This window comes from Urocampus carinirostris, chromosome 14 (genome assembly GCF_059441175.1).
Source record: "Urocampus carinirostris isolate Australia breed hairy pipefish chromosome 14, RoL_Ucar_1.0, whole genome shotgun sequence".
NCBI classification, from domain to species: domain Eukaryota; kingdom Metazoa; phylum Chordata; class Actinopteri; order Syngnathiformes; family Syngnathidae; genus Urocampus; species Urocampus carinirostris.
This window is the reverse complement of record NC_142362.1, coordinates 2,566,221-2,581,680: the sequence shown is the minus strand read 5'-3', so window position 1 is coordinate 2,581,680 and position 15,460 is coordinate 2,566,221. Positions and strand designations below refer to the sequence as shown.

The following is a 15,460-nucleotide window of genomic DNA, read 5'->3' as shown; positions in this document are numbered from 1 at the left end:
TTTTTTTCTTTATTTGGTGTCGAATTTAGGCTTATCAGTGCCTGTTTTTGCAGTATCTTAGCACTGAGTTGAAACCATTTATCCATTTTTGTTCCCCTTGTTGCTTCTTGCAAATTGATTGCATTGAATTGTTTGAAAGTCAAAGATTAAATTAGACACAATATGGACTCACCAAAATTCAACTATCCATCCATTATCTGCACCACTTATCTTCAGTAGGGTCACGGGGGTGCTGGAGCAAATCCCAGTAAGTGGGCATGGGACACCCTGAACTGGTTGCCAGCCAGTCACAGGACACGCAGAGACAGACAATTCGCTCGCTCATTCACACCTAGGGACAATTTGGGGCGGGCATTTTTTTTTTTTCATCTTATTTGGCTTATCACTGTATGTCTATGATCAATTGCTATTTGAGTGTTTCTAATAATCAGGAACATGTGTTTTATAGACATTTACTGTGAATTTGGACGCTTTTGGGAGGCCGAGAACGGATTAATTGGCTTGCAGTTATTTAGTATCACGACAATTCATTCAAGATACTAGAGCTCCCAAAGTTTAGTCTATTGATATAAAAGGCTCAAATATCCCAGTGAGGATGATCAGTTTGATGCATGAATGAAGGAATGATACACGGTCTTTTTTTCAAACGAGCTGTTCGAGACACTATGAATTCCAGATGTGAGAAGTCCTTGGAACAAAAACCGCATGGTGCGCAACACCTTCGGGGTGGGCGGGCATTTTTTTTTTTCATCTTATTTGGCTTATCACTGTGTGTCTTTGATCAATTACTATTTGAGTGTGTTTCTTGTAATCAGGAACATGTGTTTTATAGACATTTACGGTGAATTTGGAATTAATTGGCTTTCAGTTATTTAATATTGCGACAATTGCTGCTAATCTGTACATCTGTTGGTTTTGTTTGACTTTTTGCACTACTGGCAGTTCTTTATAGCTAGCCACTCCTTGCACATCTGTTTCTCTGCACTATTGTACTTACAGCGTTATTGTTACAGTGTTATTGTTACTGTTTACCTGACTGCCCTTTTTGCACATCTGGTTAGCTGCTCCTCTTGCACTATTTGCGCTACTGTAAAATACTATACATAGCCATAATTATTAGTATATTATTAGTACTCAATACTCCAACTCAATACAACATTTTATCTATATCAGGTACATTCAAGGAAACTGTGCGGGTCAGATGTATCGACATTTCGTTCTGTATACACGTGTACTAGAATGACAATAAAGTAGATCTGAATCTGAATCTGAATTCACTCAACATACGACCAATTCAAGAGACAAGCATGACCCAGGAATGAATTAATCTTGTGCGTATATTTTGACTTGCTGAATGCGTGACATGAAAATGTAGTAGTTGAATGGCTAATTGGTGAGCAGAGTTTAAATATTTTCTGTTGATATCAGCGGGTTTTAGATCTCCAGAATTGAGAAATCAACTCTTTGCTCTAAGCTTAACTATAACAGGAATTGAAATTAAAAAATAAGAGGAAAGAATTTTGATCACAACTGGTTTCTAATGGTTTCTCTTTGTTACTTCCCTTAGTGACCACGCGGAGGACAAAGAAATGGAAGTCAAAGAGGAATCCAGTGGTAAGTGCCCTTGAACTCACTTTTGAATTCACCTCATTCATTCAAACATTAGTTACTGTCACAGAGGGGTCTCAAAACAAGCAGAATGATTTCAGGACCCTATCTTAAAAAAAAAAAGAATTGTCGCACATACGTTTCTCCAAATTGTAGGGCTTTTCCTATCGGGCAGTGTGTCCTGTCTCTCATGCAGAGCAGTGGTTCAGAGACCAGCTCTGTGGCCTTAGGGCAGGGGTGTCCAACTCATTTTAACTCAGGGGGCCACACGATAGAACAAACATTCTGTCGAGGGGCCGGACTAGTAGATTAAAGAGAAAGAAAAAGAGATAAAGAAATAAGAGAAAGAGGGAGGGAAAAGGAGAGAGGGCGGGACAAAGAAAAAGAGAGAGGGAGAGAGCGTGAGAAACAAAAGATAAAAAGTCGTGAGAGAGGGGGGAAAAGAAAGGGAGAGGAAGAAAGAAATCTAAAGAGAAATAGAAAGACAGAAATAGAAAAGAGAAAAAGCTCTACCCACTCTGTAGCAAAACGTTATATTGGGTATTTCGGTATTCTATTTCTTTTATTTTATTATTTTATCACAAGGATACTGCTTGGAAGTGTGAATTTCCCTACCGGGATGAAGAAAGTATCTAATCTATCTATCTATCTATCTATCTAGACATCTATCTAGACATCTATCTAGACATCGATCTATCTATCCAAAACTTAAATATTTGAATGAAGAGGACATTAAAAATGTGTTTTTAAAAATCAGATTTAAAAGATAATAGACCGATTCATTCATTATTAAAATAATCATTAGTTTCAGTGCTAGTACAATTCCTTTGCTTGCCGATATAAGAATGGGCAAAGTCTTTCGATTTGGAGTCTACTCGACTCTTTCCACTCACTGATATCTGCACTTACTGGAGCAGGGCTTCGCACGTCACGCTGTCTGAATGTGTCATAGGGGATTTTACCACCCCCGTAGTACTTTGTCAGCCGGACTGACGTTTTCTCTGACATTTGCGCTCGTTTCCTCCTCAGACTTTTGCAAAATTAATGGCCTGAGAGCTACAAATTAACTTTATATTAGGAATGTTTTTGTGATATTCTATCTAACCCAGGGGTGGGCGAACTACGGCCGCCAAGCAATACTGGTTAAAAATATCATGGTATTCACAGAAAATAAATACTACTGTTGTTTTATTGTGCCAGTGTTGTCTCCATTGCCTTTTTGTGTGTGTAATATAAAAGTACCACTGCGGAAATACTCCAAAAATAGTACACGATTACCGTAATTTCCAGACTATAAAATATAAAATATTTTCTCATAGTTTGGCTGGGGTGTGCGACTTATAGTCTAGTGGTACTTGTGTGTGAAATCATTACCACATTATTTTCGCAAGGGACAGTCTTCTTAGTGGTACAAAAACATTTTCGTTAAGTTAGAAAAAAACATGGATTTGAATACTAGGCAAAAATACATAAACTATCCTAGCAAAGTTAATTTTTAAAATTAAAAAAAAAAAAATCATGGGTCAAAAAGTCCTGCCGGCACTGTGGCACTGGCTCCCACTCGCACCTGACAACACAGCGCCATCTAGTCAAGTCATGTTTATTTGTATAGCTCCTGATCACAAAGAGTCTCAAAGGGCTGCAAAATCATCGATTGACTTCTGGAAAGACAAGTCAAACATTTACAATTCTTTCACAATGTCTAAAAAAATGGCTGGAGTAATTTACACTGTTATGAAGGTTTTAGAACTGTAAACTGATTGTGTCCAAATAGCTTCTAGTGGTCATATATTACACACTGTGGCGTTTCAAACGGCTGATAATTGTTTTCAACTGGATTATTTGCTGTTTTGCAGGAACTTTGTGCATGGACACAACGCAGCTGCAGACGCTCAAGACAGTGATGATTATCCTGAACTCGGACAGTCGCAAACTCAAACGGGGCCCCCAACACGTGGCCCCGGACCCCCAGCTAAGGAGCTTGCTACAGTGGGCTGCTGCCTCCGTTGCTGACGTTCCCCTCATTCAACTAAGTCCTGACAAAGAGCTCCAGCAGGTATTGAACATACATTTGGATCGTGAAATAGGTCGTCAAATGTTTTTGGGAGGGGGGCAATAAAATCACTGTAGTGCCTTTTCATATGTCATCTACATCACCGGAAGGATTCGGCGCTCTGACTGTAATGTCATGGGTTTGAGTCCTGTTGCTTCCAATGTTTTGCACTTGTGGTCAAAGATATTTTTTCGACTTATCAATTATTGCATGAATACGGTACAACCTTTTTTATAATGCACAAAAATTAACACGGTACTTCCACAGACAATATGTTTTATTTTCTAAAGAATATAGCAGGAGTCCGTTTTCTTCTCCCTCAGGCAAACATAGAGGTGCTGATTCATGCTTTACATCCTATCGTTTTGATGATCGTAATGCCCTACTCTCCGGTCTTCCCCAAAAGAACATTGCAAGAACACTGATGTTTTTGTTCTGCAATTGTTCGTTTTTATTTTTTATTATTTCAATGTTTCCCCGTGCGTGATTGGGGGGGGGGTGTATATTCCTACCTTAGACCTCTCTCCTCACATGGTTGGGCTGTGCCTTGCCGTGATTATGTTATTTCTATTACTGTAAATTCCAGACTATAGAGCGCACCTGATTATAAGCCCCACCCACCAAATTTTAAGAGGAAAACCGATTTTGTACATACACAAACCGCACCTGTATATAAGCCGCATGCGTCCACATTTAAACATGTAACACAAACACAAAATTAACCCAAACCCGACTTCAAGTCCCGCGATTGAAACTAAATGTCCTTCATTAAAGTCCACAGTCCAAAAATCACAGCCGGCAAAATGAACAGAAAATGATACCGGTACTTAGTGTTTGATGCAGACCTGCAGAGTCCGGGTCCCGTTGAAAGTAATCCAAGGAAAAAAGTGTATATTTCCAAAGGTAAGGGTGGGGAAAATATATCAGATGGACACATTTACTCGCGCAACTCCTTTTTCTTTAACCAACTTTTTACCCCCTCTTCTTTCCTTGTCTGTCCCTCACCTTCAGCGGTCCCGACTTAAACTCGGCACCCCGCGTTTGTTCCGCCCCTCACTTTTCGTTCACCCGTGCAAAACATATCAGAATAAGTGTCTAAAATAAATACATTACAAAAATATACAGTTGCAAATACATATTATACATGGGTTACACATATTTACAAAGAAAAACGGTACACCGAGAGAGTTTTCAAAGCTTTAATAATAAGAATGTAGCTCTGACAGGGCAGTTAATGGTAGCAACACTCGAGCGCCGCTGGCGGCCGTTAGAAAAATGACATCAATTGGCCGCATCACTGAATAACCCGCAGGGTTGAAAGTTAGGGATAAAAGTAGCGGCTTATAGTCAGGAATTTACGGTACTATTTATTTTGTTTTTGTTGTATTTTACCAATGTAAATGAAATGAAATGATCTGCATTTATATAGCGCTTTTCAAGTCACTGACTTCCCAAAGCGCTTTACAATGTGCTCCACATTTCCCAATAGCGGCCTTGCAGCCATGGAAGGCGCTAACCTGCTTATTGGGGGTATTAGGGGTTCAGTGTCTTACCCAAGGACACTTCGACATGTTACACGGACGAGCCGGGATTCGAACTGGGATCCCTTGATCCCAAGACGAGCGCTCTACCTCGGGGTTGTTGCATGTGGCTAAAGGAGGGAATTTTATTGTTTTATTGTCTTTGTGTACACTAAATGTTTTTATACAGCAGTCTGATTGTCAATTTTTTCGCCTAAAATGTGTTTTCCAGGTGAATATGATTTTGATTTAACTCGAAAACCGTGTGGTTTCAGTTGCCAGCTGTGGTCCAAAGGCTCCGTGAGAGAAAGTGCAGGGTGGGAGACCTTCTCCATTTCCTGCTGCGCTACTGTGAAGAGAGCCAGCCTCAGCCGAGTCCACCGGCCAAGGAAATGCACCGCGTCCCCCTCTTCAAGTGGCTCCTGGAGCACACCTAAGGTGATCGTTCTCATCGCCACCGGAGGGCGCCGTCCTGCTGACGTAGGGCCTTGTGGTTATCTCACCGCTGTTCGATTGTTCCAGTATCTTTGCACGTGTTGATCTAACAAGCCATCTCACACCCCACAATTTCCTCGAGGAAGGAGTGCCACCCATTCCGTTTTCAGAACTCAGAGGGCGAAAGCGTGAGTGCATAAGTGTTTGTTTGGGGATCCCCATGGCTGCCAGGCCCCGTCTTGTAATCACATCCACAGCTCACCTTGGCAACGTGCTAGGGGAACACACACCGGCCAAAAAAGGCACCACGCCCTTCCTTTATCAGAATAGGAGGCGTATAGCTTTTCCGTGAAGTATTTCCATTGTTGTGATACCGGCTCCGTTTTCATTGATGCATCCTTTTCAGCGTGATAAAAAAGTCATCCCTTGATTTAACAAGGCACACCTCCCGAGCGGGGAAATTCCCCACACGCAAACGCACCTCCGGATTCCGTGTTTTTACAGGATATCGACGGGGTTAAAAATGTTGTAAAATATCCATTATAAGGGTAATGTGTCCTTTTTTTCTCCCCAACATGAGTGTTCACGTTTTACCTCGATGCAGTGGCTTGCCTGGCCACATTCACTTAGGTCATGCATGTCAAACGTACGGCCCGTGGGCCGGATCCTTCATCCGCCCTGCCAGAAATGTCTAGGTCAGGGTTCAGGAACCTTTGGCTCTTTTCATCAGTACATCTGGCACTGAGATATTATAGAACTCACGCAAATACTTTCTAATTTGTTACATGCGAAGCAAATTTTTGCCCGTGCGAAGCTAGGACAAAACTGAAAGTGCTCCTGTCCAGTATATATATTGGGCTACAGTTTACAGTCACCAACAGACCCAGTTTTGCCTGATCTTCGCTAAAGAATCCTTTATATGGAAGGTCATTTAACAATCTATGTTCACTGTTGAGAAACTTTTATGATGAAAACCCAAAGAACAATCTGTAAACACCCCTAAACACCAGCAACACTCCCAGAGCAATTTGATTGGGTGAGCAGTAGGTATGGGCGGGCTCACACCTGGTTTTGAAACCATTATTTAGTACAGGAATGTAAGTCAAAATAAGCCTAAAATATTCCTAACTGACTGCAGGAAGGAGGAATGTCACACAATGAAATAATATGTAATAAGTCTGAAGAGCGGTTTTGGCAGTTTTGGTGAATTTTGACTAAAAATATACGGTGCTCTCTCAGGAAATAAATCAAAATATTATTGTTTCTATGATTCTTTGGGTCAAAAAGGTTCCTGACCCCTGCTATAGATCATTTCTACTAAAATCGTGATATTTTTTTAAAACAAATGCAAACCAAATGCTCCCTCCAGCCACTAGAGAGCAGTGTTGTGTTTGTATAGCGAGTGAGTCGGTTCAGGTGTAAAATTGCTTTCACGCGATTGCGATTGTTAAAGTATCCCAGTTAACACATTCAATGCTAAACTTGAAACTATTTTCTCCCTATTGTTTGTAAATAAATGTCTTGTTTTCAGAAAAGATCCCCCGAATTCGTGATTATAATATCTTACTATTGTAGGCTGTATGATAAAGCATAATACTAAACAACGAAGCTAAAGATTTTTAAGTTGATCTGACCCACCTCAGAAAGTCTGGATCCGGCCCCAGAACCTCTATTTGACATCCCTGACTTAGGTTTTTGTAAATTAAGTTGGAAATTTGTAAAAGGCGATGATCATTCTCTGTACATGGAAGAATCCCCTTAGAAGTTGAGCTTGACTGGGTTAAGCAACAGGGTTCGTTTGAGTGCTTGAAATCCTTAAAAATGCTTAAATTATAATGTTGTTTCCAAGGATCTAAAGATGCTTGAATTTTGGGTGAAGTGTTTGTAAATGCTTGAAATTGTTGCCATATTTCTCAACAAATCTGCTTAAAAATGACGCCAACGCTGCTCTCTGGTGGCTCCGCCTTATATAGCATCGTCCTATACAGCTTCATCGCCCCCTATTGTTTGCGCACAAGAGAGCAGGTGCATGCTACATCTAAACAGGGCACTATGAAAATATGTATTAGTTCAGGGATTACAAATTATGGCCAATGGTAAATTGAAATGCTAAGAACATCCAGCAACTGAAAATGGAAGATGTGTCTCCAAAACAAAAAAAATCATATGCCTTGATTTAATGCACATGCAAGATTGAAAATCGCATATGTAAATTGCAGATACCGTAAAATCCAGACTATAGAGCGCACCTGATTATAGGCCGCACCCACCACATTTTAAGAGGATAACCGCTTTTGTACTTACACAAGCCGCACCTGTACATAAGCCGCATGCGCCCACATTAAACATGTAACACAATCACAAAATTAACCCAATCTCGACCCGCAATTGTAACTGAATATAAAGTACATAGTCCAAAAACCACAGCCGGCAAAACAAACGGAAATTGATACCGGTACTTAGTTTGATGCAAACCTGCTGAGTCCGGGTCCCGTTGAAAATAATCAAAGGAAACAAAATGTATATTTCCAAAGGTAAGGGTGGGAAAAATATATATCCACTATTGTCCGCTGCGTCCACAAACACGTCTCACCTTTACTCCACTTCCCATCAGCCCCCGTTTTTGATTCGCCCGTGGAAAACATATCAGAATAAGTCTCTAAAATAAATACATTACAAAAATATACAGTTGCAAATACATATTATACATGGTTTTCAAAGCTTTAATAATAATATTATAACTTTCATCCCAAACCGTGCCTGTGAAGGGTAGCAAAATGCTACTAGGAACACGCTCGCAACGCAGTAAATGGGTCTGTTAGAAAAAATATACGGTATTTGTAGAAATCAATGTAAACCGTCCTCATTATCCTCCTTCTAACCGACGTCATCAAAGTCGTCTTCCCCAGTATGGTTAAGAGACTTTGTCAAATAGACGCCGTCCCACGCTTCCTCTTTCAAAAACGTGCTAGCAACACACTCGCAAAGCAAGGTTTACGTGCAGCAACTCTGTTTCCTTCTCTATCGGACTGCTGGATTGCATTTAACTTGAAAGCTGCGTCATGTGCCTTTCTTATTGCAATTTACATGGTGAGGCTATGTCTACGCTAATTTGATTTCTGCACAAGCTAAGAAGTTGCAGTCTTCCTCGGCGCATATATTCCACCGGTCTAAATCTTACCTTTTGTACTCGAGCGCTGCTGGCGGCCGTTAGAAAAATGACATCAATTGGCCGCATCACTGAATAAGCCGCAGGGTTGAACGTTTGGGAAAAAAGTAGCGGCTTATAGTCCGGAATTTACGGTATATTTGTAGATCTGCAAAATACTCGATTCACACCAGATTTTTAATTTTAATGGTACTGGAGAAATTGGAAAATTGGCTTTGAAATTCCTTAAAAAGTGCTTGAATTTGGCTGTGAAATGGGTGTAGGAACCCTGTTCTGAAGGATCTTCAACTTTGTGTCACTTAAGACCACAAACTAGTCGGGACTATCAGGACATGTGTTGCGTTACTCTCGATAGACTTAGTATATTTAAAATTAATTTATGAAGATGAATTAATCATTGGGATTTCCCATGTTAATTGTTTCCCATTTTAGGCAATTTTGTCCCCCGAAGCGTTAAACCCTCACCGGTGACTTCATCTTTGTAAAACTCACCTGACGTCGACTTCAGTCATCATCAGTTTAGGTCATCGATGTGTCCCAATCACGGGAGTTCCGTTGACGCAGATGACGAGGATCTTCTAACCGCAAATCCGAGATGAGTAATAAAATCATTTAACGGTGTTGTGGCCAGAACTTCCCCAGAATTTAAATGAGCACTGCCGTGGGGGAACCTTTGGTCTTAGATTCTCTTTTGTCCCCCTTAGACTGTTTAGTATGGACCACAATGGAAATTTTCAACGACAAAATCCTTAAATCACGAAACGAATATCCATCCATCCATTATCTGCACCGCTTACAGTGGCTTGCGAAACAATTTGGCCCCCTTGAACTTTTTAGCCTTTTGCCACATTTCTGACTTCAAACATAAAGATATGAAACTAATTTCTTGTGAAGAATCAACAGTAAGTGGGACACAATCATGAATCACATTTCAAACTTTTTTAACAAATAAAAAAACGAAAAAGTGGGTGTGCAAAATGATTCAGTCCCTTTATTTTTAGTGCAGCAAACTCAGTCCAGAAGTTCAGTGAGGATCTCTGAATGGTTCAATGTTGATCTAAATGACTAACGATGATAAATGGAATCCACCTGTGTGTCATTCAGTCTCTGTATAAATGCACCCGATAGTCTCAGAGGTCTGTTTAAAGCGCAGAGAGCATCATGAAGAACGAGGAACACACCAGGCAGGTTCGAGATACTGTCGTGGAGAGGTTTAAAGCTGGATTTGGATACAAAAAGATTTCCCAGGCTTTAAACATCCCAAGGAGCACAATGCAAGCAATAATATTGAAATGGAAGGAGTATCAGACCACTGCAAATCTTCCAAGATCGGGTCGTCCCCCAAAACTTTCAGCTCATACAAGGAGAAACTGATCAGAGATGCAGCCAAGAGGCCCATGATCACTCTGGATGAACTGCAGAGGTCTACAGCTGAGGTGGTGGAATCTGTCCATTGGACAACATTCAGTGCACAAATCTGGCCTTTATGGAAGAGTGGCAAGAAGGAAGCCATGTTGTTTAAAGTTTGCCACCTGTGAGACACACCAAACATGTGGAAGAAGGTTCTCTGGTCAGATAAGACCAAAATTGAACTTTTTGGCAACAATGCAAGACGTTACGTTTGGTGTACAAGTAGCACAGCTCATCACCTACAACACACCATCCCCATCGTCAAACATGGTGGTGGTAGCATCATGGTTTGGGCCTGCTTTTCTTCAGCAGGGACAGGGAAGATGGTTAAAATTGATGGGAAGATGGATGGAGCCAAATACAGGAACATTCTATAAGAAAGCCTGATGGAGTTAAAAAAAAGTTGAAAATATCCATTAAAGTGTGTTCCACTTCATGATTGTGTCCCACTTATTGTTGATGCTTCACAAGAAATTACAGTTTTATATCTTTGTTTGAAGTCTGAAATGTGGTAAAAGGTCACAAAGTTCAAGGGGGCCAAATAGTTTCGCAAGCCACTGTATCCTCAGTAGGGTCGCAGGGGTGCTGGAGCCAATCCCAGTTATCTTCAGGCAGTGGGCAGGGGACACCCTGAACCGGTTGCCAGCCAGGGACCGACAACTCATTCGCTCATTCACACCTAGGGACAATTTGGACCGGCCAATTAACCTGACATGCATGTTTTTGGGAATGTGGGAGGAAAACCCACCCAAGCACAGGAAGACCATGCAAACTCCACACAGGAGGTTGGATTTCATGATCTTAGAACTGTGCCAAAACTTCTAACCACTGCGCTGCTGTGCTGCATTAAACAAATATATGAATGCTAAGTAAAATCCTTTACCAAAACTATTCTTTTGGATAACTTATGGTATTTTCATCACTATAAGGCGCACCAGAGTATAAGCCGCAACCCCAAAATAGTCTTTTGTCATATATTTTTAAAAGGTAAGGCACACTGGACGATGCTTTGTATATAACTGCGCGTTTTATACACTTGCAGTGTATATTAGGTCAATGATTGATCAATTGAAAAATGTTCCTGACCAAGATCGCTAAATATTGTATGGAATGGGAATCGAACCCGGGTCACTGCAATGAGGGCACTGAAACCTAACCCACTAGATCACCACGAATACATATGACCTCCGAAAAACAATTGGATCCAATCTCATTATCACACTATTTACAGTGCCAGAGACGAATGATAAGGGTAGGGTACCTTGTTTGAAATATGTATTTGAATATACTCCCTATTTGGTATTTGTTAACAATGCCCAACTGCGTTCAAAGAGCCTTTATTTTATTTTTTAAAAACAACACCGCACTAATCTGCTTTTATTGTACTTTTGGCACTGCTGTTCCGGGACTTGAAACACATTAGGAAGCAGAAAAGGGGAGAGGAGAGTGATATCATTCTTGTTTCTGTTGTTTTTTTTTTTATTAGTGTAGCCTGAAAATGGTAAAAGTAAGAAAAGGCCTGTATTAATTACAGTCCAAACACCAACCTTAAACCCTCAAAAAGATGAAAAAAGAAGAGTATATTGGTATTTGAGGAATGAGTTGACTGAGGCTGTAGTCATGACTTTAAACCAGGAGATGGCAGCAGAGAGTAGCAACATTTCAAGTAGAGTACAGCACTTTTAAGACAAAGACGTAAATAAAGGCAAAAAGCATGAGGGAGGTGATTCTGGTGTATTTGAGTAGAGTAAGAGTAAAAACAGTCCGATAAGCTAACATCAAATGCCTTTTCATACGTCATCTGCATCACTGGTGGTCTAATGGTTTGTTTTCGTAACTTTAACTGCTGGGTTTAATTCCCGTCGATCAGCGATTTTTTTCTGATTGATCGATTATTGCACAAATATGGTAATCTACCGTATTTCCCGGTATATAAGGCGCACACATTTCTGGCCAATTTGTTTCTAGGTGCGCCCTATAGTTTGGGAAGTACGGTAATTTTTAATGAATGAAGGACAATTTCAAACCCAGCTTAACTAATGAGAAAATATCAAAACGTGTACTTAAGGTTTCCGACAGTGTACTATAAGCTTCTCCGTTTCGTCGTCGCGCGCATGGGTCCAGCTTTTATTCTGAAAGCGCCGTGCCACCTGCTTCAATTCCATACCCTACTGACTAAAAGCTCTTATTTTGAAACACACTATATATATTCCCTATAACTATTTATGTGTTTACTCAAAGGAGTCTCAAAACGCACCATTAAAACTATTTACAGCGTATTTACTTATGAAGTCAATTATTATGAATATCGTGGTGAGGCCGAATTGTAAGAAATTGTGAAAAGAGAGTTTATTTATGTACAAAATCCTTCCCCTCGACATTCCAGCTTGTGTTTTTGTGCTTGCTGAATGTGCACCTGCAAAAAAAAAAGAAAATGGCCGCCACCGTTGTGTTCCAGTGATGCTCAAAGCTTCAAGCTCTGTGTTTATTCTTGCTTAACTGTAAAAATAATATATATATTTAATAAGTTATACCGTGGATACACACGCAAACATACATGTATGTAGATATCGCGCACATGTACTGTGTTCTCCGAGAAAGCGCCGAAAAACCCAAGATGGATTTGTATGCAACGCGTCAGTATTTTGTTAACGCTCTGTGTGACAATAAAGCTTTCACGTGGTCACGCTTTTGGGTCCTTGTGTTGTCAAATATAGGGGAAACAAATGGAAAGGTGGGAATTATATTGGGAATATTTTTCAAGGCATTCATTTTATAGCTAGAGACGAAATTTTATGTTTAAGGCCTGTATTAATTTGTACTAAAAAATAAACGTTTTGTGATATAACATGCTCTATAAAGATGAGTGAAGTTAAGTTTAACCTACTTTTGGGAGATGCGCTTCAACACTTCCTCCTGTGTGGTTGAAAAAAAAAACAACCATTTTCTCAACCGCATCAAGCTTTCTTATTCCACTTTCATTTCAAATTAAATTGATGGCCTCTTCATTACACTTCACACCAACCATATTGAATGGATACACGAGATATTAAACAATAAAAATGCCAACGTTCTTAGCGCGCTGGAGATGCAGTATGCATAAGGTTTATGTAAGTATTTTTAAGGGTTGTATAAGTAACCTGTATTGCTTTGTACTAGTAAATATCATACATGAATATGCTCTATAAAGATAAATAAAGTGACGTTAAACTTACTTTGGAAGATGCGCTTCAACAGTTGGGCGACATCCTCTGAGGCCGAAAAAAAAAAAAAAAAAAAAACATTTTCTCAACCGCATCAATCTTTCTTATTCCACTTTCATTTTAAAAGAAACGGCTCACCTCTTCTTTACACTTTACACCAACCATATTGATTGGATGCCTGAGATATTAAACAATAAAGATGTCAAAGTTCTTCAGATACAGTATAGAATGTTTACACACAAACTACGAAGAGGAAGCATATATATATATATATATATATATATATATAAATATATATATATATATAAATATATATATATATATATATATATATATATATATAAATAAATGTGTGTGTGTGAGAATATAGATGTATATATAGTATATATGTATATATGTAAATATAGATGTATCTACAGCACAGGCGGCCCGCGGGCCAGATCAGGCCCGCTGAGGGATTGAATCCGGCCCGCGAGACAACACTCAGAGAAGCGCAAGGGAAAAACGAGCTGCAGGTTGAAATATGTCCACTTGATGTTGCCAAAGCCAGGTGCCTCTCACAAAGACACTGTACTTGTATTTATTTCTCTCTCTCTCTCTCTCTCTCCCACTCTGTCTCCGTCTCTTTCACTCTCTGTGTCTTTCTTTTCTCTTCCTTTGTTGCTCTTTGTCTCCTTCTCTCTCTGTGTTTTTACCCCCTTTTGCTCTAACTTCCTTTTTTCCTTTTCTCTTTCCCTCCTTATACCCTTCGCGCTTTCTTTTCTCTCCTTCTGTCTTTCCATTTCTCTTTGGATTTCTTTCTTCCTCTCCCTTTCTTTTCCCCCTCTCTCACGACTTTTTATCTTTTATTTCTCACGCTCTCTTTTTTTTCTTTCTTTGTCCCGCCCTCTTTCTCTTATTTCTTTATCTCTCTTTAATCTACTAGTCCGGCTCCCGACAGAATGTTTGTTCTATCGTGTGGCCCCCGAGTAAATATGAGTTTGACACCCCTGATCTACAGGATACATGTATATTCGTAAATATTGATGTATATATGTAAATACGTAAATATATATATGTATATATGTGATTATAGATGTGTATATATAGAAGTATATATATGTGTGTGTGTGTATATATATGTATGTATATATATATATATATATATATATATATATATACAATGTATGTATCTTGTATTTTATCCTATATATATATATATATATATATATATATATATATATATATATATATATATTTACATTATATTTTGTTCAATGGTATATTCTATTCAGTTTCTTTTGGCAATAAACAGTAGTGTATGTGTAATAATAATTTGATAGAGTTGGGAATTAGTTTGTCGAAGAGCTTGTCGTTGCCTGTTGTTCAAAAGCAAAACAGCGAATATTGACTCACCGCTGTCAAATGTTTTCATTGCACGTAAAAGTGCAACTGAGGTTGTGGCGACAATTACGGGCAACAATAACAACTCAGTTGCCGTGTGATTTTTGATAAATACTGTGCATAATTGTGTGTAGTTTTAGGGAATGGAATTTTCTGTATGACATGAAGAAGAAAAAAGGAAAGACCCAGAAGAAGAATAGAGTAACAGGTAGGAGTGTTTAATTGCAGCCTACTTAAGGGATGATCTAGCTGGCGTGGAATGTGTCTGACAAGCACTTCTCCATCCCGAGAGAAACTAACCGGAATAAGTGACGTCATCTCCAGGAAGCTGGAGGTGACAAAAGTGGACGGAGACACTCGTTTGCAAGTACTGATAACCAGGGTTGGGTAGGGTTACTTTAACTGGATTACTTTCAATGACTTTTGGATGACTCCAATACCAAATATGCTAATAAAAGACAAAAGAAACTGAATATGAATAAAATGATGACTCACAACACGTGGTAAGCTTTCTCTCCTGGCTTTGATCTCCGGCAAAACCAGGGTTGGATAGGGTTACTTTAACTGGATTACTTTCAATGACTTTTGGATTACTCCAATACCAAATATGCTAATAAAAGACAAAAGAAACTAAATATGAATAAAATGATGACTCACAACACGCGGTAGGCTTTCTCTC

General features: G+C 39.5%; 1 protein-coding gene across 2 annotated transcripts in view; it reads left to right on the top strand.

Moving 5' to 3' along the window:
• Positions 1 to 12,881, top strand: part of akap11 (A-kinase anchoring protein 11) — a 41,971-nt gene extending 29,090 nt beyond the window's left edge. Inside the window, exons 5-8 of one of the 2 annotated variants that reach the window (XM_088352331.1) lie at positions 1,568 to 1,614; positions 3,465 to 3,664; positions 5,457 to 5,619; positions 9,218 to 12,881. In XM_088352331.1, coding sequence (XP_088208457.1) covers positions 1,568 to 1,614; positions 3,465 to 3,664; positions 5,457 to 5,618 — 409 coding nt within the window. In that variant the 3' untranslated portion in view covers position 5,619; positions 9,218 to 12,881. Of the gene's footprint in view, positions 1 to 1,567; positions 1,615 to 3,464; positions 3,665 to 5,456 lie in introns of both variants that reach the window. The other variant, XM_088352332.1, reaches the window with a different exon arrangement.
• Positions 12,882 to 15,460: the final 2,579 nt, after the last annotated feature.